Genomic DNA, 27,333 nt, shown 5'->3' with positions numbered 1-27,333 from the left:
AACAAAGCTCAGGAAAAACACTGAAGGGAAAAAAAATCCTTTGTTGGCCAAGATAACATCTTATGTCATTTGCACCTATAAGTTCTGTGGCCTTTATTCAATCCAAATGCAATGAGGGATAAAGTCACAGGAAGTCTGGAAGGGACCTCAATGGGTTATCTAGGGCATCCTTCTTCTCCAAGGCAGGATCAAAAGCAAGTCCCTGTAACTCATACATACTGGGTCAGAACTCACTACTCATTCTTCTACCAGAACAGTGACCATGATAATCCCTGCTTATTCACACCCCTCAGAGCCTTGAGGGAGGCAACCTGAAAAGACTTAATAGAAACCGAAATGTATTTGTTTCATTAAGTAATTGGAGAAAGATCCGCCTGAGTTTGTAAACCCCTTTAATGACTTTAATCACCTCCTTACTGCTGTTTCTGTTGACTTGGAATTGTGGCTTTATTTATCATTTAAATGCTCAGGGAGTGCCTAATCTCTATGTGAAATTAAAGTCTGCACAGTGCATGCCCCAAGCCAATGAATGAAGGTTGCCAAAATGATAAATCATCACTCATCAATACTGAATAGGTACAACCTTGCTATCCCATTTACCTCTGCAATCTGGGAACAGCAGTGGAACAGGAGTCTCAGCAGCTCTGTACTATGCAAGAACCTACACGGAGCTGAATGCCCTCTTTCCCATCTTGGGAGAGAACCCCAGAAGCCTTGAGTACTTTTCTTTCTCTGTATATGCCTTGTCCTGCCTTCAAAATGGTGGCATGCTTCAGTATTTAAAGCATTAAACTTCAGATTGTGCCATTTTTTAATCTTAGAGCAAAATTCTCTCAGACTCACCCAGTAGATTCACATTTCATATTTCATTCTCCTCATGCATCTGAAATGTACTTTCTCTTTGGGGTGTATGTACAGATGTCCTATATAGGGTAGAAAAAGCAGCTTCTGCCACAATACAATTTTGAGTTGGACCAAATACATTTAAAAGAAGAATGCTGCTCAAAATAAATAGGTTTCACTTGGCAGTAGATCTTTCCATTTAACCTTCTGGTTTTTACACAATGCTTCTGTTCACCCAGGTGCAGGGAGATCCACAGATGGTCATGGTGCTGCTGTGATACAGACCATCGCCAACAGAAAAACAAGCTTTCAGAGAAGGCTCACAGCAAACCTGTCCTGTGTTATGTGTAACACTCTGCAAATGATCCTAATAGTCATGGAAATGAGTTCCATTTGGCATGAATCACAAGAGCTGCTAACTGAGGGCATCTAAAATGGGCCTGATAGGAAAGACAGAAATAATGAGCTGTTGTACTTTTTTTTTAAAGCTCGTTAAAGTGGGACAGCTGTTGTTTAACAGTTGACTGCAGGAAATGAATGCCAAGAGTAACAGATACTGCAGCTAAGTAAGGCTGACTACCTGCCGTTGATCCGAGAGCAATTTGCATATCATACCTAAAGTGTCTTACCTTCAAACCTTGGCATTTATTTGAAACTATATCCTAATTACAGCTATAGCTGCTACTACATTATTGAGAAGGCAGTAAATGTATCACTCTAAAGGGCCAAAAAGATCAGGTGGAGAATTTCCAGTACAACTGAGGTAGCATGCCACGTGCAATTTCAAACCCAGCATAATCACCACGGCTGGAACCTCTTAGAGCAACAGTCCCTAAACCACATGCAACATACTGCCCATAATCCCTTCCCACATTGCCCATGGCCACAGGAAGCTTCTGCTGCAGCAAGAGAAACAGTACTTGCATTGCACTTTCTCACTTTTGTTGCAAGTCAAGTGTGTGGGCTGTTGGGAGCTGTCTGTTTTCCTCTCTGGGTGAAGAATGACCACAAAGGTGATTCAGTGTCATAGTATATCGATTTGGAAGTCCAGCTATAGCTAAGAGGCAGGAGCTGTGATGTGAATCCTCACAGGCAAGGGAGAGAACCAAAGCGAGATCTGCTTTGTTGCTGGTGCGCTGGACAACAGACTACTGTATTACAGGGTGAGGGGGGAAGGCAGCATTATCATCCTTCCAGCAGTTGTTAACAAAAGCAGCAGTAGCTGTGTTCTGCATGAAGCCATGTGTGTTTGGTGTGATTGGAGCATCCTTTCTAGGTCAGACCTCTAATGTGGGGGAATACCTAGTTTAAGATGTTTGGAGGGGTGCAGTAATCACTGAAGTATTTCTCCCTAACAAAACTCAGGCAGCTTGGGGCACAGAAAGCAGTAATTTTAAATTCAGGAAAATGTAATAGATGAAACATGGCTATGCCAGACATTCTGAGCATCTCATTCTTGGGGCAAAGTGTTTTTATAACCCCCAAATTTACAGGCTGTAAAACTGTTATGCCTTCAGCCCTCAACAGTGTCATGCTGAGCGTGTGAGAACTGATTCAGAGGACATAAAACAGCTCAGATTAATCCCTACTGATTTAATAGTAGAGGATAATAAGAAATCGCTTACGGTATCACTTATTTCCAAGCTTCTGCAGTTGCTTCGGACAACACACAATTTGCACACAAATCCAGCTTTTTGCTACCTATGTCCTTTGGTAGATCTTACCCCCACTGCTGAACAATACTGCCTAAATAAGGTGGGGAAGAGTTGCCTTTTCTGAGGACCTATGGAAAGTAGTAATGTTCCCAAATGCTGAGGGATGTGTTTACTAGTTTGGAGGGGGACACCTATATATGAGACCCTGCTCTTTGCTGCTACCCATCATACTTGACAGTAGAATTAAAACAGCACCGTTTAAGGAAAAATCTATGAGGTCCTTTACAGACTCGGACACCTTAAATAGAACTTGGAAATCTTTAGCAAATTAACACTGATGAATGCAGTCTCACACACTGTCATATGTTAATGCTGACTGCTAGCTAAAGACAGGCCAAGTAAATGTCTATTTTTTAATTGCTTTGTCCTTCTGAGTAGTCATGCGGAACCTATCCAAAATAATACAGAGAATATTGCATGGCCACAAAACAGAAATAAGCAAGACATACATTCACCACTCATTATAAACAAAAATTAAGGAGTATTCCAAGCAAGTAAAAGGCTATAGTAGTCTCTTACCATACTCAGAATGTCTTTGGCTAGGCAGGAACAAGCTGTATGGAAGATACCAGAGTTCTTGGAGAATTAAATCTTTAGAGCAAAAATCTCAATTTTGCCCTTATTCTCTAAAGTATTTTAAGTTTTCACTCATGAGCTATAGGCAGTCATTCTTCCAATAATATCCTTACACTGACTATTGTATGGGTTAAACAGTATTTTGGATCATTTCAAAATCAGATCTCCAGAAATTTATTCAGCAAGTTTCTTAATTTAGCATTTGTGAGGATGGAGGAATTTAAATGCACACCTGTAGGGACACTGTAACCATGTCACAGAAATGTAGATGTATTTTCTTTCTGTAGGATTTCAAACTTAATAAGGCTTTTATCAAGCAAACTACTCAGCCATCCTGAAACAACAAAGCTAATCAACCTGAAACATTCAGCATGACAAGTTACTAAAGCATATGCTTCCCATGGGATTTGCAGTGTACAAAGACATTACAAAACAAGAAAAAACCACAGTCATCCCAAGTTTCTTTTTAAAGAAATCTTTGCAGACAATATTGGCACATCCATTACAGGACAGAATCAAATTTTTCCAACATATGCTCTGTGTAAGCGTTATGTGCACCTCAATACAGTAGGTATCACTTCTCAGGAATAGAATTCAAATCCCTATCTTTGAAAGAGACTGAAACCTCTACAGAGCATATTAGACTGTTCAATCATCCTCTCACGATCAAGCTACTGTCTCTGAGGCACTCAGCATTACCCAGGTCACCATTAATATGATTTTTAACGGACACACTAATATGAAAGGATGTTCCAAAATCATAAAAAGAGCATATCACATAGCTATTCAAAGCAAAACAATTCCTTCCCCAAGGACCATCATCAAAAACCATTTAACTCAGCATGTCCATTATTGTATCAGCTCAGATTTGTATACCTCACTATAGCAGGTACTGACAAGACAGAAGTAGGACTCAAATATGTATTTTCAAAGGTGCTTGCTACTACAATACATGAAACAAAACTTAAGTCACTAACCAACACACATCTCAAGAGGCACGCGGAGTCACGATGAGCAGAAAAACCTACTTGCTAGTCAGAACATCAGTTTCATGGGCAAGTCTACCCTCACCGCTCTCTATCCACTGCAGAGATGACAGAGGAATGACAAATACATTGTTCAATGTGTCCTTGGCATACAAGTGACACACCAGTGTACCCAGCATCTGAGTCATACTTACCTAAGGTCTCTGGAGCCTTGCAAGTCCCTGTTTACATAGTTTAATGCAGCAGCACTCACAATATACATTACATTCCCCTTCTTGAATGCTTTGACTATTTTTGGTCAGGTGCGAAACCTAAGCAGAAGTGGCACCACAATAAATGGCAAAGTGGCAAATGCCACTTCCGACCCATGAGACAAAGATGGAGCTCCCAAGTATACTAACTTTCTCCCATCTCTATTTTCTCTTAGATATATTAATTTGTATGAAACAGTCCTGGGATTCCCCAATTAAGCCAAAAATCTTATAGTAGTCCCTACTGTGACAACATGCAAACATTAATTCAAAAATGGCTTGAGCTAGCTCTTCTGTAGTGGGCACCATACCTGGTGCTGCCTAGCTTGAGCATCTCAAGTGCTCTGACAGGGCTGCCAGCCAGCACTGAACAACCTGTGATGCTCTCCACATGTCAGTAGGAGTGTAGAAGAATTGAACAAATTTGTCTGTTCCCCCATTCTGGGACAGCAGCAGCAATAACAAAGCCACATGCCTGTTCATTCTCCTGTGCGAAGCACAACCTTTGTATTCAAGAAACAATCTTGAATGCAGGTGCTGTGGTCTCTTTCTGGTTTTTGGTTCTGCTGGTCCTTGGGGAGGCATGTTGTTAGGCAACCTTTGGTACTTCATGCAGTATCACATACAATGTGCCCTATCATGACACAATAACTTTGGTTTTTCATTCCAGAGGGAACTGCTTACGGCAGTAATAGCCAATCTGAACACAGCGTACTGTGTACACTCTCATACTCCATGGCAATGTATTAGGCAGTAAGGAGTGAAACATTTCTAAAAATTGCTTCTATTAAGCCATACAAATATTCTTGTTAGCTGAAAATGTAATTGCATTCAGTCTGTGCTAATGCTGCTGTGAGATAACATGTTTTCTAGCCCTCTGAACTCATTTATTCCAAGTTCATTTGAACTATCTCACCTGTTAACAGCAAGTCCCAGCAGATGGCATTATGTTACAAGGAGACAGTACCCTGATGCCAATTGCCTTCCCCTCAGCTCTTCATGTTCAGAGGTGAGTCTTGAACTTCTCTATGCTTGGACACAGTGGTGCTTCCAAGCCTAGCATACAGTTCATTATATTTTGGTTGGATGCAGGTATGGAGGAACAAAGCCAGAAAGAGATAACAAAGCTTTAACTGGCCTTTATCTTTGTTTTTGTGGATCCATTTTGAAATCCCTTACCTCCCTGTGCTTCCTGAGGACAGAATAATCTTGATGTCAGCACTGGCACTGAATATAGAAAGTTGATAAATGTCATCCCTCCTGTTGTGCTGTAGTTTTTCTATTCTAGGCAGCAAACACAAAGGCAAGAATAGATTCAGTGCTGAAATACTTCTGAATTCAGATGCAAGTGAAACATAAAAGGTTTAAGCACAGTGTGTGAATGTGGTTGTCCATAGCTCAATGAGAAATAATCACGAACAACAGCTCCAGACCCTTGGGGCTTCCCAGATCTGTTAAGTAATGAGACCTGGGGATACAGATTCAGCAGCCCCCCACCACAACTGGTAGCACTCACACTCTGTCCGTCCTCAGCCGTCCTTTCTTTTCCCAATTTCCTCCTCTTCCAGCTTTTCATTCTCTTGAGGACTCCTGGATGTCTGGCTTGTTGGCGAGATTGGAGATCATACTGGAGATCAAGTCATGCACATAGAGCAAACCCTGCTGTTTCCTATTGCATTGCAACAGCAGTCTGTAGCTCATTCCATGCTCTTACGTGCTCCTGAGTCATGTTGTACTGTTGCGCCCAAGCATAAGAAGCTGGACTTAACTACCATGCAAAAATCCAGTAACAGTTCCTGTGCCCCAATAGTTCAGGGCCATACTCAGCCCCAAAGATCTATCAAGGTGGGCTGTAGTCATTCATCTTCAGTGCAGAGTTGCTGACCATGAAACCTCTAGCTCCCAAGAGCAATTTTAGCCAGGTATCCTGGACAGGAAAAGGCATCACTGAAGAAGTGAAATAAGCAGAATCATTTAGAAAGAGAAGCAAGATTTGAATCTAATCAATTCAGCTGTGGAAGAAGTATAGAAGCAATGAGATAAAATTAATTTTGGTTCACTAGGCAGAACTACTTCAGCCTCTGATTTGCTTTATAGCCTGTTAGGTTGTATGAACTCCTGTATTATTGCATTTATGCATTTAGGAGCCCTTATTCGGTATGTCACTAGCTGCTTCCTGTTTAATTGCCGGGGGGGTGCCTTTCCTGTGCGTGAGATGATGGCTATTGATACTTGCCCTCTCTGACATTAGCAAGAGTTCCTCTGTCACCCCATTACTATCAAAAGAGTTAGCATTTCAATGCCATCTTATTTGCACCTCCTATTACCCCGGACATCATCTGATTCATATTTAATCATTTTGCATGTAAAGAGTTACTTACTGCAGTGACATGAGAAAGCTGTCATACATTTGTTCTTTATGGCTGTACGCTGGACAGTGATACTGAGAATATGGACTAAGCATAAGCTGGCCAGACATTTTACAAAGTCCATTTCATACTAGGTATTACACGCAGACAAGTATCTTGTGCCACCTCCTGGCAAGCACTGCAAATTACAGTCTCCCAAGAAGCATAACGAAGTCAGTCCTCTCTTACCTGGAATGAGGAGCTCAGATGCCTAGGGTAATGGAAAAATCCTGATAACACAGTTACAGAAGGATGTGCTGAGATACCTGAGCCATGCTGGACAGCTTGCCTCCGGCAGAGCTCACATTCAACAGAGCTTATTTGCTCCGGTCTCTGCACTGTGCAGTGCAGCATTCTGGCAGGCCTTACTTGCTCAGATGAAACACTACAAAAAACATCGTTGGCTGTGGCCTGTGCACGCTTTGGTGATTCCTTGCAGGGCCACTATCATGTCTGTGCTGCAGTTCCCAGTACTCTTCATTCTGGGGTCGCAGGGATTTAGGGCTTACCATCTTGGCTTGCACAGTCTGCAGAGCAGTGCTTGCTTGGAAGTAGTCATACAGTACATTAGTTAATAAGCCCTTCTTGGTTCTGTCAGCTGTACCTATGAGATGATTCATCTGCTAGCTGCAGATCTGCCCACAGATCATTGGGAGCTGACTGTATCCTACCTTAAGAATCAGAGTTGAAGCAAAATGTTTCAGCTAAGTTGCCAGGTCAAAAGCTGGAGGAGGCTTATGGTGTGACAAGGGGGATTACCAGAAACTTCACCACTAAACCAAGGAGGGGGGGTGAGGAGGACTCTTCCTCTGACAAAACTCACACCTCCTCTAAAAGCTTCTGCTTTCAGCCCCTCCTGTAAGATTTTTTTAATATATATATATGAGATAGGAGGCTTATACTCCTTCTTTTCCCATCTTTCAAGTTTCCTGTTTGAGCCTATGCATCACTCCCAGCCAGGATTTATCACAAGTTGAAGCAGGCCACCTCTTTTCAAAATCTATGAGGTACATCATATTTTAATAGTCACAGATAAGCATCTGAAACAGATAAATAAACATGGGTGTATTATTAGCAAGTGCTTGATGTGCTAGGACTTCATCCAAAACCCACTAAAATTGGAATCTTTCCCTAGGCAGTTAAGGAAAACAGTTGTGTAAACCAAAAAAAAAAAAATTCTTCAAGATTAAGTCTAACATTACTCAGTGTCTGTGATACGCTCTATCACTGAACTATTTCCTATCTGATTAGCAAGTTCTTAATTCAATATGAAAAAGGCAGATAGAGATTTGCTAATGAAACCTCCTCCCCTCTGCCTGAGCTGTGAGCTGATAAAGAATACAGCTTTCTGGTTTTGCAGCCCTTTTGCCAGGACAGTCATAGGAACTCATCAAAGAAAACTCTGATGTTTCTTTGCTTCTTCCCTCTTCTTATAAGTCATTTCCTGGCCCAAAAGTTATTAGATAGACAGACATGAAGTCATGAGTGACTACAAGGCGATGGATACCAATTGCTGCTGATGGGAAGAGAGGATCCATGAACCAAGATAACAACAAGGAGCAATTTCCAGTGTTAAAGCAAAATGGCTTTCAAAACTCCTCAGACTGATTTGTGATTGACTGGACTGAGCTTTGAGTAGTAAAAGGCAAAATTCAGCTTTGCAGGAAATAAGAAAATGCCGTGCAAGAGGAAGGAGACTGGTTTCTTTTTAAACAAAATAAAGGGAGAAATAAGGAAAGTGCTAATACAGTGAAGGGCCACACTACTCTATTTAAAAAGGAAATATGTACAGATAAATTTGTGTCACATTATATTCCTCCTTCATACCTCTCCCCTACACACACACATACATAGTCTGAACACCCACTGCCCTTGCCTTCCTCAGTTAGATGTCACTGGCTGGGGCTACTATCTGTGTATCTTTCTTCTCTCCCACTGTTAGACTGCAGCGCAGCTCTTATCTTCCCTAAAATACTTTTTAGCCTTTGAAAGCTGCAGGTGGGCAGATCACAGCCAGCTAAACTGCTTCTCCTCCTTTACTTTTGCTGCTTCCCAGCTCACAAAAAGAAGCTGATGACCAAGAGAAGATGAGAGGGAGGAGCAAAACTGTCAGCAATTCACTTTCCCCTTTACTTTGTCCTTCAGCTTCTCTCTTGCCTTCCTTTCCATCTTCTGTTTCTCACCTCCATCTGCTGATAGCCATGGAAATGGTTAATGCTGAATGTCTTGTCACACACAGAGACAATACTGAAGGTCAGGGTCATTCCTGGGTTCAACAATATAAAGCACTTTTCTGTGCTAAAACCATGTATGTCTCTATACTCCTTGCTCCTGGCACATTACAACAGGACCTCATTTCAGCAAAACTCTGTAGGTCAGCAGGAACAGGGGGAAAAGTCCTTATTCTCTCTCTGAAGTTTCTGTTTCATAAGCTCTCTGGGGCAAGGGCTGTGCTTTTACCTAACTGGCAGGAGGTGGCCTTGATTTCTGAGGATTTCTTAGATACCAGCAAAGAACAAATACTGAATGTCAGCAACCTTACAGCTATGGACAGCCACAGGCAGCAGGTGTTCATCTCACATGACAGTTCTGAAACGTGTCCTCTGACTGAAGGTAAAAATCCTCAGCAGGATGTGGCTGAGAGTGAACAGTCCCAGAAAATCCATATTTCAGGTTGAATTTAACCTAATGACTGCTGGAGAAATTCAGGGAAGGTGGTCAAATTTTCAAATACTGAGCACCATGTAGTTACCCTCATGCTGCCTCTCACCAGCCACTTCATATCTCTGTTTTCTATCTCTCCAGCTTTATTTCATTGACTGGAGAAAACTAAAATGTCCAAATATTGAACAGATTTTTCCAAGAGGAATTACTGACTTCGGATGAGAACAATAAAGCGGCTTGCTTAGTTCCATCACTTTTTGATACTGTAGGCTATTTCAAAGCACATCATGCTGGGGAGTGAAACAAAAGCCAAGACTCATTGTTTACAGACTTGTGCTGTGTCAGCCTCCCTCACCGTCATTCAGGCTGCAGGAATGACCGACATCCAAAACAGCCGCCTTCTCCCCAGCTCTTAGGTTCCTAAGAGCCAGCAACCAGTGGCACTTCAGCCACAGGCAGCTCGTGGGCACTTAGCTTCAGTTCCTGTTCAAGGCCTGTCTCACAAGATCACCTCTAAGACTGGGCTTAGGTAGATGTTGCTGGGTATAATCCTCTGCTGTGGAAAAAAGTGAACCAAGGGGGAGCTGTGGACATCGCTGAGGCCATCAGAGATCCAGCTCTATCTCTAGTCCAGATTTACTTTGCAGTGTATCAGTCCCAGGTGGTGTGCCCTGCCCTGTGGCTCTCAGCCACATGAAGTTGTTGGCTCAAGGTTTCAGGGTCTGTGGTCTGTTTCTATGAGGTGCTAAGGCAACAATGTCTACCACATGCCCTTGGCTCTGGTGATGACTGTTTAGCACTTTATAGCAAAAAGGGTCAGAGTGTCAATAAAGGATCTCATTCCCTAGGCAGAGTAAAATGGCAAATCAAAACTCCAATCTGCAGGATCTTTCATTACAGAGAGAGAAGGTACTAGATGGAATTCAACACCATGGCAGAGTCATACATTAAAGGCATATGTTTCATTTAATGGCCATACACTCAAGTTTCTTTTCAATGTGACCTTAACAATGAATATTTTAGCTAGAGACTGCAGTTGCTAACTAGAATGCTATTGCAATTCTATTTTTACTTTTAAGAAATTGAGCTATACTTATGATCTATATTCAAAACTGTGAATATTTTGAAACTTCATCCTCACATGCCTTCTGTGGCATGCTCAGCGATAACATTAAAAGGAGCAGCAATGTCACTGCTCTGTCAGTAGCAGCAGATTTCCTTCCAGGGGAGAAAGAAGTGATAAGCAGAACCAAGAATATTCTTAGTGTAGCTTATTTTTACTGTATACCTTGCTCACCTTTAAGAGCTATGACCATAAATTCATGTTCTTAAGCATTCACTGAAAGATCAGTGTTTGCTGATCTAGCCCTGCTCTAATAACTCACTTCTCATTTTTGAGTTTAAGGCCTTTCCATTAAGGCTATTCTGCTTGTTACATTTCCACCGGCTTTCCTTTTCCATATAATACAGTATTTTGTGATAGGGCTGGTGCTACTTGTGTTTTGAGAAATACCTGTGCAAGGTTTTGTGACATGTGGCACAGGTAGAAATGCCATCTGGTGACTTCTGGCCTACCTTTAGCTCAGAAAACACAGTAGCCCAGGCTTCCAATGACATGACAAAACACATGATGTAAGGTAATGTCACTCTTAGCAATCCTTGGAACTTCCTGAGCATACTTGTGAACCACAGGAGGTATTTCTGAAGAAAGGAAACAGACTGAGCAGAAGTAGTTTCTCAGATGAGGCCTGCAGCCTTCCTTTTCAGGACAATTTCAGCCAAGCAGAAAAACAAGAAAGAAGACAGAAGATGTAATAAGTTTTCTTTGTTAGAAACAATAATAAAAATGCGAAAATGGTTATGAAAACAGCTGAAAGGGGTTAAGTGTAAGTGCTGGGTTTGTATGTCTGTAGCCGTCACTCCAGTTCAGCCGCTGGTGAAAAATACACAATTGAGGGGAAGATGGCACAAGAAACAGGAAATTATTTTTATTAAAGGCAGCATGGGCCCACATCAACTGTCTAATAAGGATATTTATCTGCTCTGCATTAGTGTTTTCAGTCATCCTGAACTCCATCTCAAGTCTGGTGGCTGTTAATGACTTGGCTCTGTAACGCTGATCATGAGACATACCCAACTCCAAGCAGTTTAGCTGCTGCTCCCGCGCCGGGCTGTGTTGGGCAGCCAGCAGCGGTCTGCAGTAGCATGGGGGCAACTGAGTGCCCTGGCTGCGAGAGTGGGAGGGTTAAGGGCAGTGCTGGGGGCCACTGGGGGCCCAGCAGCATGTTGCCTTGGCCTCGGCTCCGCGCCCCCTCCAGCAGAGGACCCTCACGGGCTGGCCGGCACGCAGCCAGAAGCACGTGCGGAGTTTGGTACATGCTCGCGACCGTGTGGAGTTCAGTACGTGGCTTACCTTGAGAGCAATACCTGATCGTAGCGCCTGAGGTTAAACGGACTGCTTATCTGAATGCCTTCTGGCACTGTTTCCAAGCGTGGTGGGGCAGCAGAGAGGCACGGACGCCAGCAGGCTCTGGGAGCTGCCCCACGGTGCTGTGCCCAGCCCTCAGTGGGGTCCCTGACGCCTGGCCGTCGTAGCCCCCCCATGGGAGCTGCTCCTTGCTGAGGGCCTGGCAGCTGGGGAGAGATGGCTGGGGCTGGGGCGAGCCATGCCTGGCCTCCTGGGTGAGAGAGGGAGGGAGGTCTGCTGGAGGCCTTGGCGCCGGCACCTCTGGCTGCCGCATGCCGCTCTGGCAAGCCACGGGGCAGCCCCCCAGCCCCTGTGGTGAGGACCCTCCCACTGTGGTTTTACTGCTTTTAGAGACTGAGGGGACCCAGGTCCCTGAACGTGGCACCCGCAGGCGTTCGCGTGGCTTCGCGAATTGGGCAGCCTGAGCAGCGCTGTGGGCCGGGAGCACCCGGTTCTGGATCGGCCCCGGGAAGCGCCCCGGCAGGGTGTGTGTGTGGCGGGGGGGGGGGGGGGGGGTTGCGGTGCCAGCCCTGTCGCTCTGGAAGGTTCTCCACAGCTGGCAGCTTCTGCCGCCATCAACGGACGCTTCACCCTGCAGGAACTCCCCAGGTCTTGTAACGCTGCCATTGCTCCTGTAGGGGTAACCGAACTTCACGCGCTAACCCTGTCGCAGCCAGGCCCAGCCCAGGCCAACTGCCGCACCTTACCGGTAAGGCTCAAGTTTTTCCTAGGAATTTAGGGTTTATGCCCCGAACTGCGGGCTTGAGGAAGCTTTGTGGCTGTATGCAGTCCAGCTGGGCAGCGACCTGGGGTGGCAGCTGCTGTGGGTGGGGGAGGCGTTGTGCGGCAGGGCACAGTGTTAAGAGAAAATCCACCGAAGGCAGTTAAATATGGAGAAACCATCCCCAGTTCGGAACAGCCTGCAGCCTCCGATCGATCGTTGCAGGCTGGGGGGTATTTAACAAAATATCGCCATGTGCATGCCCCGTTCTGATACTCTTTCCTAAGCGTCCACTTTTGGCCACCATCAGAGCAAGGATACTGGGCTAAGATGGACCCCGACAGCCATTGTATGTAATTAGTGCTCTGCGCCACGACTTCAGCAAGTCAGTGAACTGCAGTAGGGTTGGCGGTGCATCAGAGGAGGTGATTACTTAGCCTTTGTAAACATTCCCAAGCACCACTGATCTGTAAATAAAATAACCCGCATTTGCTGCCCCCCACCCCCACCCCCACCCCACACTGCTCTGCTGTGAAGCTTAATGGAGGTTTTGGTGGCGGAAGTGTAGCCTTACTTAAGAGCCAGTGAGGGGAACCTCAGCTGCAAGAGGAGAAGCTGTTGGGCGGAGGGGTTGTGAGAGAGACAGAAACCGTCAGAGGGAGTCCTCATGGGTAGTCCTTCTGAGGTAGGCTAGAAGGCTGACTCAGGCTTTGACTCACTGGGTGTTTTCCATCAGGATTCATATATGTGGTTCGTGTTGGGTTCATGGAGGAGACATTGCCATCAGCATAATGTGTTCCCTTCTGAGGCCACTGGAACACTAACACTTGCTTCCCATAAAACAGTACTTCACCCGAGCACGGGTCACCTGTTGAAAAAGGGAAAGAGCTATGTGTGTAAAAAACATAGCAGATCAAGTGATCTGTGTCATAACTGTATTTTGTAACACACATCCTGAAGTCCTGGTGAATCCATAGACCTGTGCGACTCTTCCATACAGAACTAATGTTGAAATAAGGATGCTTACTAAACAGGTGTTGTTTCTTAAGAAGCTTCTGATGTAACATCTCAAAGGCACCTCAGCTATATGTTAGATCGAGTCCAGGTGGAAACAATCCATGCCACACCAGCAGCAGTCATGCTTGTATTTCAGGAAATCTAAGTTTTCTCAGCAATAGCCTTGGAATCCCCCCAAAATTGTTTTTAAATAATAATAAACATTTAACAGCCCTTATAACTGAAGTAAGATGCTAAGCCAAAGTTTTACAAATGAAAATCTAATTTGAATATAAGCATTCACCTAAAATCACAGTTTTGATATTTATATGCACATTTTTATTGAAAATATTTGAGGGTTTTAGTATTTTTAATAGTTTTTTGTGTTCATAAACTCCTAAGACTCTTTGCTCCATCTTCATTTGTGATGAAGCCAAACCAGTGATGAGTTACATTCCTAAAAGGTACATTGTAAGACAGTTTCAGATAAAGAAGATTTGTATATACAAGGTAGAAGTAATAAGAAATAAGCAGCACATATTCCCTTAAGTCTGAGTGCTCTGCTTTGTAGTTAGGTAGTTTTAAGGAGCAGGGAGAAGACAGAAACATTTTTTTAATGTTTTTTGTGCAAACAAGGACATTTTCAGGTATGAAATGGAGTGTTTCTTTTTTAAAATGGCATTGGGGATCCAAAACACAAGTGGTTATCACTTGAACTCAGGGACTAGCAAAATTATATATTAGCAGTCCCAGAACTGTAAAGTACAATACATTGTTCCTCAGTGTGATTTGCTACTATTTAAAGTCGATAAAATGCTGATATTGAGACTCCTTGGATCTTCCAGTGTCAGGAGATCAGCTCAGTCTGCTGGTTGCTGTACATGGCAAAGACTTAAGATGTTACTAATTTACATCATGCTTGAATTTACACGGTCCTCAGTCATGTGTGGGATTATAAGGCTGATCTTAACTTAGATTCAGGACAGTCAAGCTCTTAAGTTTTTGCTTTTTCATTTTGAGGGATGGCATAGAAAACTGATGCCTGAATTTTCTGACTGAAAAGGAAAACAGAACATCTTCCAAAGGCAAAGAAACAGATGACTGTGCCCAAGCCAGCTAATAAATGGGTACATGCAAACATGCCTAGGCCAGACATTCCTAGGAGTAGCAGGCTGAATTCATGTGCAGTGCATACTGCATAAATGTATACACGTACATATACAAGGTATGTTCTTGAGTGCTCCTGAGTTGCCCTGGAAAGATGGCAGCTGGGAAAGTGGTGCCATTACCAGATATTTTTACTTCACCTGCCACTTGCTCCTTCATGGTTCGCAGGAACAAAGGTGCTGGGAGCAGGTTGTAGGCCAAAATAATTGTTCTGGTGATTCACACCCAGCGCACAGGTTTAGTACCATCATCACAGTGGAGATTTGTCAGAGGTCTAGGTGGCATTCCTTGCTCTTCCAGTTGCAGTCCATAAAGGGTTCTTGACACTTATATGATGAAAGTAGCAAAAAATATATCCCTCGCACTATTCAGTGGCAGTGGCATGGTATGCTAGTCTGTCATGTGCTGACAGGAGAAACTAAACTGTTAACAGAGTTTCTGGGCACCTGCAAGTACAATGGGACAGTTCACACCCCTCTGAGCCACCTTGACAGTCTGTGAACTCAGAAACTTTGCTAGAACAGTGACACAGTAATTCAGATCTATAAAGCACTTTTGTTTGCGTTTTTGTGTTTTGAGGTGGGTTTTTTTGGCAATGACAACTAACTAGAAAGTCTTTAAATGGCCCATAAGACTAAATAACAAAATTTGAGACTATGATAATGAGCCATATCACCACATCAACCAATTCAGAGCCTTTACAGTAGAAAATTATAGTCATAATTAAAGATGTAGTTGCAACTGTTTAATAAATACTTTAAAGGAAGACATAGGCACAGCTACTGAGTCACTCTTCTGAGCTGCAATCATTCAAAATGTAAGGAACACTTTTCAAGTCATCAGCCTCTTTGGCCTGAGGAAGGAGGGGTACCTAAACACCCAGTATTTGAAAGGCTCAGCACTCAGGTTTCTCAGGTTTAGCACATTACTAAAGTGCATTTCAGATTGCTGATGCATCACACTTTGTCTGTGATCCATTTCTGCTCATCAGAAGCATAACCTGTTTTCATGATTTTAGCAAAATTCCCCTTGGTGAACTCAGCATGATGCTTTCCACTCAGGGCTCTTAGCTTCTCTTGGTTTATGTAAATTATAGCCAGCTTTCAGTCTAGGTGTCTTTGATACATTTCCTGAGCTCAGGCTGTCTGCCAATTATTTCTCCCTAAATGTATGATCTCATGGTGAAGTCACTTTAAGCCTCCAGGGTGAGTGCGAAGATTTCTTGGTAGTTTAAATACAGTTTTTACCAAACTTCAGTTTGATGGGGACTCTGTGCTTGCAGGCACTCAAAGCAATGAGATGCAGTAATTGTAATAAACAGAAGTGATAAAAATTCAAAAGCCAGCCACTCTTTAAGCTCAAGAAATATTCAGATCTAGGAAAAGCAAACTCCTAGCTGTGCTTGCATGGTTCTTCTTCCTCATGTACCCTGCATTATCAAAAGTTGCCTGTGCTTATATCAGAGATTCATAGGAAGCTGTGGATTTTCATACGTAAAATGGGCTTCTCAGAATCAAGGAGTCTTCCTCTTCTGCTGCCGTATTTTTTTCTTTTTCAGCTGGTTTCCACAGTTCACCAGATCTTCTTGCCTTCAAAAACACAACCCCCTCTCCTTTTTCTTTTTATTCAGAAATCATTCAGGCTGTGGTTACACAGCAGAAGAGGAATATTTAATTGTCCGGTACTAAAGGCCAATGAAAAGAGTGCAAAGGCCAATGCACAGGCCATTAATAGAATTTCTGGGCAGGGGACCTGTCCTAGCTTGATCACACCCTAATTCAGACTATAGATAGAATCCTTAAAACAAGAAGTGCTTATCTAAGAGAAAACAAAAAAAACACTCACAAAAGATAACAAAGGAAAAAACTGGATTTACATTCTGCTTGTTACAGAAGGTCTCACTCATCCTATATGTGCAATCAATTATTCAAATGATTTGTTGACAATTAATATAATTATTTCTAATTATTCCTGATTAGACTCAGGGAATTAATGTTATTACCTCTAGATCTATGCATCATAAATGCAGTAGGCACAGCCTAGAAGAAAAGGAAGCCTCATTTTATTTTGCAACTTATTTGTTTTTACTAGTTAGAATTACCCAGGAAGGTTAATTTACATGATCTGTAAATAAAGGCTCACAAAACTCGAAAGAGTGAAATTATATTTATGTAAGATAAGTAGTAGAACCTCTTCAAATTATTACAGGGGTGAATTCAATGTGCTTTTTGATAGTCAGGAAGGCCAAGAAACATCTGAGTTGTGTGATTGGCATGCAAATAATGCAAGTGTTTACATTTACTTTCTACAAAATCAAGTCTGTAGTTCCAAGATAAGTAGGTTATTCCTAGGAGAACAGAACCATTGGAATAGGATTGACTAGTTCAAAATTAATTTGTTTTTAATCCATCTCCATCTTTGCCTTTCTCATGATGTGAATTTACATTTCATGTTTCCTTTTACAGTAGACTCAAATAGGCACTTTTAGTTGTTTAGCATCTTGCAAGTATACCTGTGCTTAGAAGGGTTTGATAAGTCTTGGATAAGCATCTGAATCTGTTTTTTGCTAAGTCTTTACTAAAAACCATGACAAAGCTACTGGGTCTGATTCTGCTACAGCTGACAGTAGTGTAAGCTAGGAGTGACTGCTGAAGTCAATTAATTCGGAAAGCAAAGTAAAAATTGGCTCTAAAGATCTTTGATTAAGGCCATCTTTGTTAGAAATGTGCACTGATTTTAACAGCATTGTATCTAAGATTGCATCTTCTTATGTGAGTGAATGCAACATCTAAGAAAAATAGATCCTGTCCCTCAGCAGTTTGCACTATCAGGCCAAATGCAACTCCTGCTGAAGCCAACAGGAACTCACTGCCAATTTAATTGAAAGCTGGAAGTATCACAGAACAAATGATTATTGCAGAAAAATCCTACTGACTAGATAAGCTTTAGTTAATACTTAAGTCACAAATATATTTCTGTGTTTTTAATTAACTTATTTTAGAGTAATTTTTCATATAAAAAGCATGTAGAAAAAAAATCACTGTTACTGTGCATTTACAAATATATAATCACATTTTAATTTATATCAACCTTTATTTTAAGTGGGTCAGACTGCATAAATGAAGCCCTTCAGGAAAGAGATGAAGATAGCAGAGACCTACTGAAAGTGCTTCTACATTCTTCTTCCTCTGGAAACCTTGCCAGCATATACCAGTGCCTGATCATCATAACTCACCTGTCTAAACAGAATACATTAAGTCAAAGCCATAATGTTTTTCTGGTGCCGGAAGCCAATACAACATCTGTTCTGATGCTAGTGTATCCGCAATTTAATAGTGAAGGGAATTTTTCTACCAGAAGTTTCGACATGCTAGAAAATGTTAGCATGACCTCTGCTAGGAGAGAAAAGTTGTCCTCAAGAGGTCTGAATTCTCAGGGTAATGAAGCTTCAGCTGGAAAGCTCTCTCTGCAAAGATACCCCTTACTAACTTGTGCCGACCAAGAGGACCAAGTGTCCCTGTCAGGAATCACTGAACTTTTAAATGTTACCAAGAAGCCTCAAGCACCGTTTTTTAAATATGACCTAGAGATACCTCCTCAGGCCAAAATCGCATCTGTACCGCTTTCTTCTCTCCCACTTAAAATTCAGCAACTAATGTCATCCAGAACTAAAAATGTCTCTGAAATAAGACAAGCTCCAGAAATATCAAGTGTTACTTATGTGTGGCCAGTAATAAAGATGAAAGATCCTTCCAAATCCTTTTTGGCCATTTTTCCAAAGTCATTAACAGCAACCAGCCCAAACTTAGCAAAACACAGTTCTAGTCTACAGGTAGTAAGTGGAGATGTGCAATGTTCCCAAATAACCCCAGTGAAACAGCTTGTACAAGAAGAGCTACTGACAGCAAGATCTTGTCCTCTTACTGTAAAGTCATCTAACAGCATTGTTTCACTGATTTTAAAATCATTGACCAATACCAAGAATAAAGATTTAAAAAATATTTTACCACTTCAATCTATCAGTCCTACTGGAGACCAAATAGAAATTCCTCTCTTTAAGCATAACGCTTTAGTGATAGATAATGGACGAGTCTACCTCCTATATGTAACAAGGGATGAAGCTCTGTCACCAGAAATGGAAATACACACCCGCAATATGTTGCTCAGGAAGACCACAGTTTATCTCATTACATGTAGTGCTATCCATGATATAACCAGCAAAGTTCCACATCCACTGCTGTCAAGAAGGGACCTGTATTTTGTAAAACAGAACGTAAAATGTCCTACTACCCCCCCACATCAACATGAAACTTTGAATGCAACACTTTTCTCTTCACACGGGATGACTACCATGTCTCAGCCCAAGCAGTGCTCTCCTTTTTCTAGGAAAGGACAACAGGTAGTAACATGGGGTGATCAGCTGAATGTCTATATATGCATAGTAAATTGCTTTCCTTTTAAGACAGCAGAATGCAATCAAAGTGCATTTTTCAGCAGATTTTTAAGAAAGATGAATGCCCTGATTTTGATTTCAAAAGCCAAACACAACTCCAGTGGACACAAATCACTGTAGAGTAAATCTAAGTAAGGCTTGTAGGTCTTTAAGACCTTACAATATAAAAAGAACATATAATTAGATAATGCAGGATCCATCTTGAGATATATAAAGACTTCTTAATATTTGAGCAGGATGAAAGCACTGCATACATGGGAGCAACCTGTTACTATTTAGAGAATAGTAAGGCTTAGTTTAGAGTAATGGCAAGTGTTTCCCAAGGGAGAAGGTGTTGTTTCTGGAAACAGGTGAGGAGTGCCATCAGGATCACATTTTAAAATAACAGTGAAATTAGAAGAGAGAAAGGGCTAGCTGGCAAGGTCACTTCTGAATCAAATTCTTCCTGCAAAGCCATATCCCTGAAGTAGGGAAGAATGTAGAAACAAACCTTGAAGATAAACTGGGGAAGTTTATCTTCTTTATGAGTGAAGATAAACACACACCTTCAGATAGTAAAATTCTACTCTTTCTTGTTTCAGTTCCTCAACCAGACTGTATTTCCACCTGAAGAAGACTTGCAAAAAAGAAATGGAAAAGAAGCACATCAGGAAGAAGATAATGAACTAAGAAAGAAATCTGGTATTGTTAAAGATGTAAGGGTCTATCTCAAGAGGATAAATCCCACTGAATTTACAGGGGATTCTGGCAAATCTTCTGCATGTAAATGGAAGGTAACCACCAGGACAGAGAAATGGAAAAACATGTCAAAGGTATTTGATTGTCTATATACACAAGTAATACATTCAGTCATCTTTAAGTGATCATTACAGTGCACTCTTCAAAACTTTTCATCTCAGTTGCTGAGAAACTATAATATTCTCATGAAGTTTCTAGTGAGAAATCAGGATTGGCATTCACAATCTATTTACTGGGGGAGCCTGATCAGCATCTTAGGGGCTTTGGCATCTTGTTCTATTCAGTCCATTGGGATCACTGCAGCTTTTTCTTTTTAGAGCTTTTTGACTTAGATTTAATTTCTTCTTTCTCTTTTTTCTGCAGAAGAAACTGGAGGAAATCTGTCCTAGTTTATAATCTTCTTATAGAAATTAGAAGTATCTTTGAGAAAGAGGGCTGTCTTTTGTGCTCAGATTTTGCTTTCAATACATACTTTGCCATGTAGCTGTGAAGGTTTTAACTCATTTGACTCCTTGTCATAAAACATTTTCTACATGAGAATCTTGCCATGTTTGTAAGGATTTACAGTGCTGATATTTTTAATATCAGGGACTATTGGTAGAGTAAGGACACTCTGCCTCTGTTGATAGTCCTGAGTTATCAGCAATATTTTGGCACATGATAGCTAAAATTTCAGGAGTATTGTCATATAAATCATTAAGACCAAATAAGGACTTGAGTTTAATTTTTCGGCTTTTTAAGCATTCCTTTCACAACTCCATTTTTATTTCCTACAAAATTGCTAAACACAGGATGTGGAATAAACGAGAAGATTCTCTCAAAGACAAATTTCTCTTTAGTTGAGAGAGAGAGGCTGTGCCAGAGGCCAGTTCAAAACAGGAGCCTTGCATGTAGTACTCTGAAGCCTCTCCACTCTCTCTTTGTGGGCTCACTATGTAGCCCAATGACCCCATGCTTTTCAAGACATGTAAAGTTCTCCTTAGCACAGTTACTTGCAAAATGTCACGTTCTGTCTTTTATTTCAGTTCTAGCAAAAGTTTTAGCCAGGACGCCAGCTACTGCTGAAGTCTTTTCCAGGTCTGTATTCTGGTTGCAGGTCATATAACTACAACTGAAAGAAAAACCTTTACAGTGTAGAAAAAGTGTCTGCTGACCTCTTACTGCCAGTTAGGGTTTGCAATCTGTCTGTGCCAATGCCAGTTTCTCATAAGCAGAGACAGGAGGCTTTTTATCCACATGCTAGGCTCTTTTTGGTTTGGGAAATATTGCCATTCACTTTTAATTACAGTTCTAGAAGTGCAAGCTACAGGTCTTTAGTCATTGCCCTACCTTTGAAAAAGTCTTGCCCTAAGTCCTTGCATAGAAGTATGATTTGGCAGTTTTGCCTGGTGTTGTCATAGACTCTCAGAACAGGCATCTACTTTATCTGCTCCCTGAAATTTGCAAACTCTTGGTTGCGATTGGTCTCCTGTGTCCATTTTGTATTTTTTTATGTTAAAGCTCTTAAATTGTTTCAGCAGCCAAACTGGACATAAAGTTTCCAACAAATTATACCATTTCAATATATCTTTGTTCAACTTCTTAATCTGTAGATAAATTAGTAATCACCTGTATTTCACCAGGATCTGTCTATATCTCTTTTTCAGTCTGTAGTGTTACACTTACATTTCTGTCATCTGAATTTTAAACCAGCATCACCAGCCCTTTCCGAGATTCCTGAGAATGGTCTACTTTTATTTGTCCCTGTATCAGAACATCATTAGTGTATGCTATATGCTCAGCATTCATGAAAAACATATTGTATGTTTTTGTGAAACACCTCAAAGCCAGATAAAGCAATACCTTCCAAAGAGTTTGTTTAAAAAAGAACAGGCGTGAACTACTATTTTTTTTATGCCAGTACCCAGATGAAGAATCCATTTTCAGAAAATTTATGTGACTTTCATTTTTCCTAAAATTTCTTTCCCAGTAAAGATGCCAAGGCAGCTTCTCAGGATAGTCAGATTTTGACAGTGTTTCTCCATCTATCCAAAGTATCATTTCCTGACATGCATACCACAAATTAAATGGGATCAAATACTTCATGAAACATTTCATGCTTGGATTTATTTTACAGCTGTTTTACCCAGATGCTTCCACTTGCTAGTCTGCTATTGGAAGCCTCTAGTTACCAACAGTGTTGTTAATATCTCTCACTAACCTTAATTGTTGCTGTGACTGTTATTGCAATATTTTTTGCTGTCATGTCCTTTTCTTTGCAGATTAGATTTGCTTTGTTACATTCTGTCATTTTTTGTAGACTTTAATTAAACAGTCCTGCAAGAATAGCAGATCTGGCAAAAGGTAGTTTTTAACAAGATCCCAAAAGGAAAGAACTTCATAAAGGCAGAGGGAGATGTCTGCTTTCTCCATTTCTAGGTCACATCTCTCTGGTTGCACCAGGCAATGTTATATTTCAGCAAATGCCGTAATGAAGTGCATCTTTTTATATGTATGCTTAAAATTATTTCTGATAACCATTTAATAAAAGTATATTAAATTATGCTTAAATGCTCTGAAATATCACTGACACATTTAATACATGACATCCTAATAAATATTTTGGCATGTTAGAATCTGTATCTGTCTACATCTTAGGTACAGTTATATATATCCCTTTGAACAGCACACAGATTAATCACAGTAAAAGTGGAGGTAAGAAATGAAACTAATATATACATTTGAATTTTTCCCAAATGAAAACTAGTCAGACCACAGGATCTTAGCCCAGACCCATTTTTTACCAATAATATTGTTATTCTACTGGTTTGGCAAAGACCGTAATTTTGGAGTGTATCTTAAAAACTCGAACTCAGTAATGTAATGATGTATTAATATCAAGCACAACAGGTCCTTTTTAAAATCTTAGTACTATTAGCTGCAATATATTTGCATACCAAATGCTAGATGTGAGTGCATTGCATAACTAACACCAGAATCTCCTTGTGTACAGGAACAACAATCTTGATCTAATAAACTTGGTTTTGTTTTTTTCCTACACTGTCCAGAGGTATTGTACATTCTCACCAGCCTAGCTCATTTTCTTTGGAAAGCAAATAAATTATGGGTTAAGTGACAGGTGGCTGAGAGTGTAGGCATTAACTATCCGATTTGCAAGAAGTTTCTTCCTAGATAGATAGCATGGAAAAAGAATAATACCTCAGCTATAAACACATTACTTCTCCTCCTCACACAGACCCAGAGTTTCCTAGAATAGACCTTCTTATTCAAATAATAAAGATTGCCTGATAAGAGTATCAACTCCAATTAAAGTCAAATCAATGCATGTATGTTGGATCCTTTTTGTTTAACAGCAAACTCTGCCATTTGAACCAGTTTTGGCAAAGAGAAGAAAAGTAACTAAAACAATGGGAGTAATCTTAAAGCAGAGGAAGGAGGAAGTGCACTCAACCCAGAGATGCTGCAGAGACCATCCAAAATGGAAAGTGAAAGTCTAAAGAACACCACACACGCTGCCAGATCCTCTTTTGGGAAGAGCACTGAACAAAGTTTGTGCATTTAAGATGACCTAGATGAATTTTCCCAGAGTAAAACTTCACTTTGGGGTAAAAATACAGAGGTTGGTGAAGTATACTTTCTCTGCAAATACACCAGTTGCAAAGGAGGCATCCAGAGGAAAAAGAAACATAAATATACTTTAAAAACCCTTAAACAATGAGAGATGGCAGTAGAAGCAATGCATAAACACTAGCAATAGTAGTGAAAATGGTTCTCAGTACTCTTAAATCTTAAAAATTCAAATCGGTATCCTGGGGCAGGGGGGTTGTTTGTTGTGTTTTCTATTGTGCTTTTGTTCATTTTTTAAAAAAGGATCATCTCACACTTAGTCTTCACTTTTGCATTTAATATGTCAAAAACATATTGATCATTCCTTCATTCAGTATCTCTTCTGTTGAGCGGGTTACTACAGCCTGAATGTGTTCTCTCTTCCACTAGTGGAAAAGTGATGGAGTTAACAGGCTTGTACAGTTGTGGGAGGAGACTCAAATCATACATACAGAGAAACAGGCCTCCAATACTCACAGCTATTTGATGTTTAAAGAAGACCACTAACCGGAAGTCTTTACATAGATACCCCTGGATTACTTGAATTCGGTAACACTTCAGCTTGTTGTATGTGATACGCTAATTTCAGAAAGTTGACTTTTTAAATGACAGTCATTTTACAAAGCTAAACTTTTCTTTTTTCTTACTGCGGGTATTAAAATACCAATATAATAAAGAACTAGCCCCATTAGTTTATACTTCACCAAGGGCTTCCCCTCCAACACACAAATCTTGTGCCACAGTGAAGAAATTGTCAGCGATCCTTCTAACATAATGTTTAAATCTTGCATAATTAAAGTCTGACATATGCCTGTTGCCTGAGAGACCATACTGTCAATGGACAAAGGGACAGCCCAGGGTGGCTCACTTCTTTGGTGGGAGTTTGCCTGTATGGAGGCTGAAAGGACCACCTCAGTTGGAAAATGACACCAGGGAAAGAGAAGACAGAGTTCTTCTTTCTCTTGGGTACAGCTTGCCATCTGACTGGATAACCTCAATCTGGAAGTGGAACAGATTTTGGCTAGCAACCATTTACCTACAAAAGACTGCCAAGAGCACTGAGAGTCAGGGGTACTCACAAGAAATAAAATTGTTTTGCTTGAATGCTGGGGTTGCAAAACAGGCATTTGCTGATCTGTTATTCTGAGTTTCTTTCCTATTTGGCTACTGCCCCAGATTGTTTGCTGCTAGTGATATGTTACATGTCCTTAGAGGTAGAGATATCCCAAAGTTTGCTTTGAGGATTAAAGATATTAAGTGTTGTTATTTAACATAATAAGAAAGAGGCCCAAACTGGTTTCCCGTTAATCACAGGGGGAACCTTAACTACATCCAATACCAATTTAAACCAAGAGAAAACCTATAAGAGCAAAAATAGCATCCGGTGGCATATAAATGCATAAATCCAGACAGATCATATTAGAATTTCTGACCATATTACTGGTGTTAGTTTCATAGCACCCACCTGGCTTGTCCATCTACCCCATACCGTGCTAATTTCTTGAAGCCAATGTTCCTCGTACATTAGACCCTGGCAGCACAAGGTTATTTCATGCTCCTTCTTTGACAAAGGGGGAGATTTCTGATCTCTAATGAAATGAGTTCCATCATTTCTACCTAAATTACTTCATAAGATAGTGAACTTCTTCAATATATTCTCTGGTTTGAGTGTTATTCCTGGATAAGCAACCTGCAGGCAAATGGTCAAAACTACCTAACAAATGCCGTTTTCCTCAGCAGTCTATATTGCCTGCAGACCAGCCCACAGGTGGGCTGAGCAGCCATCAAAGGAGCCTGAAAAGGAGGTTAGTTCCTCTTGACACCCCCTGACAAAATGCAGCAGGGCAGGATATGGTATTCCTAAGAACTGTATGGATCTTTTTACTTGGTAATCCAACACAACTCAAATGAGTGAGAGCTGAAACCTCAGTCCTTAAATTTACTTTAAAGAGCCTAATAATGTAAACTTAAGTAGTAGCTTGTTGGCCTATGATCCAAGCATAAAATAGAAATCTTAGGTTTTATACCCTTTGCAGCTAACCTGAAATGTTCATAACATTTTCTGGTTGTCTTATGAAACTACAGTACAAGAACAGGACATGTTTGGTATTCTGTTTGTGTCTACTAAAAGCTAAGGGCTACACAGCAGCTAGCTGTGCACAGATGCAGATACCTCCCATCAGTATGTTCTCATTTCCTGAAAGCAAAATAAATAGAAAGGTTGGAAGTGACATGAACTTAACTGGGTAGAGTACTAGAGCATCTTTTCTAGCAAGTATAAATTGTTCCACTGCTTGGTGTTTGTTATTTCTTGTTCTGTTCATTATGTCTTTTGCATAGTATAATAAAGTCGATAAGCTGAACGGATTTCTGTTGTTTAATTTACTGGCATATTTTGAAAAAAGTCACGTACGTTTTGGGGGTTGATTTTCTTTATTAAAAGGCAAAAAGGGAGTATTTTAAAAGAAGGATAGAAAACCACAGATACCATTTACCACCTCACAGCTTCCTTTATCCACAGAGTCTTTTATAAATCTTTCCTGACAGCAAATGCCTTGCAGTGAAGGCATGGTTTCCTGCTCATACACAGAACAAACGCATCACCTTTTTAAAGTACTGTGCAAACTAAAGAAACATATAAAGTATGAGCCATATTCCACCAATCCTTCCAACAGAGAGTATTGCTGCCTGTGCTGGGTATCCCTCATTGCAAGGGCCTCACAGTCCCAATTCATCTTTGCAAGGCTGAATTCCCATCTGTAATTTTCCCACAAATGCTCTACTCTTAATTCTGGGAAATATCATACAAGCTATATGGTACAAAAAACCCAGCCCTTTCTCTCCCATTGTTCATTTCTAAAAAAACATTTACCCTTCAAATACAAGATTTTCAGCACTATGCCAAAAACCAACATAACTTAAATAATCACATCTTTTAAAAAGCCAGGCCTAAACCTGTTTTCAGTCTTCCTTCCAATTAGCAATCTTTTTATAAATTTGTTTGGAGTTTAGATCAAATCCATCTAAAATTGCCAAAACAGCCACAAATAACAATGACCAATCTGGAGAGAATGGCAAGGTTTTGATATTTGACAATTTTCAGTTAAATAGTCCTGCTTTGCTGTATTATTTTCATAATTTCTCACCATTTGATTGCAATAAACTGTGATAAGAGCACCTTTCCCAATTATTTTCGAGGTAGATATCTTGATCTTTATTTTTAAGCCCTCAAGGAGAAAGAACTCCGAACTATGCTTCAGTGACTATATTTCATCACAGGGACAAGAGTCTTTAATTTTCACTCACCTGATGATGAAGCTGAAAATACTGACAGAAAAAAGATAATTGAAACAAAAAAGTGTTTTAAGATCGTGACCTGTTTTTTTTCTTTTCCTTGGAAAGGTTTGAAATACTGTGCTGATCATCCTAACTCTGATAATCTCTAATTCTGAGATAATTTGTACCCAGAGAAGGGTACCCAGAGAAGATTTCATGCTATTTTGGTCAGACTGAGACCTAAAGTCACTAAGGTCTAGGAGCTTACCAGCTTGGGACAACAAGGGAGTTCAAAAGAAAATGGGTAGCATGGGAAAAAAAATCACATACATGACAGGGGAAGGCAAATCACTGACACCTCATGTATTATGCTCCGTATTTGGCTTTTCACATTTTCAGGGGAGCAATGAGGATCCCAGAATGCACATAAATGAAAGGGTAGCGAGAAGGCAGGATAGTGAGCTGC

General features: G+C 40.9%; 1 protein-coding gene across 1 annotated transcript; it reads left to right on the top strand.

The window, feature by feature from the left end:
• The first annotated feature begins 18,161 nt into the window (after nt 1-18,161).
• LOC135327988 (ligand-dependent nuclear receptor-interacting factor 1-like) lies at nt 18,162-25,954 on the top strand. The gene is made up of 2 exons (XM_064510176.1): nt 18,162-19,193; nt 19,829-25,954. Exons 1-2 carry the CDS (start codon nt 18,162-18,164, stop codon nt 20,108-20,110), a joined length of 1,314 nt encoding a protein of 437 aa, XP_064366246.1. The 3' UTR covers nt 20,111-25,954.
• Nucleotides 25,955-27,333: the final 1,379 nt, after the last annotated feature.

The sequence above is a fragment of the Dromaius novaehollandiae genome, chromosome 3 (assembly GCF_036370855.1).
Source record: "Dromaius novaehollandiae isolate bDroNov1 chromosome 3, bDroNov1.hap1, whole genome shotgun sequence".
Lineage (NCBI taxonomy): Eukaryota > Metazoa > Chordata > Aves > Casuariiformes > Dromaiidae > Dromaius > Dromaius novaehollandiae.
Note: the sequence above shows the minus strand (reverse complement) of the source record. Positions and strands in the feature narration are given on the sequence as shown.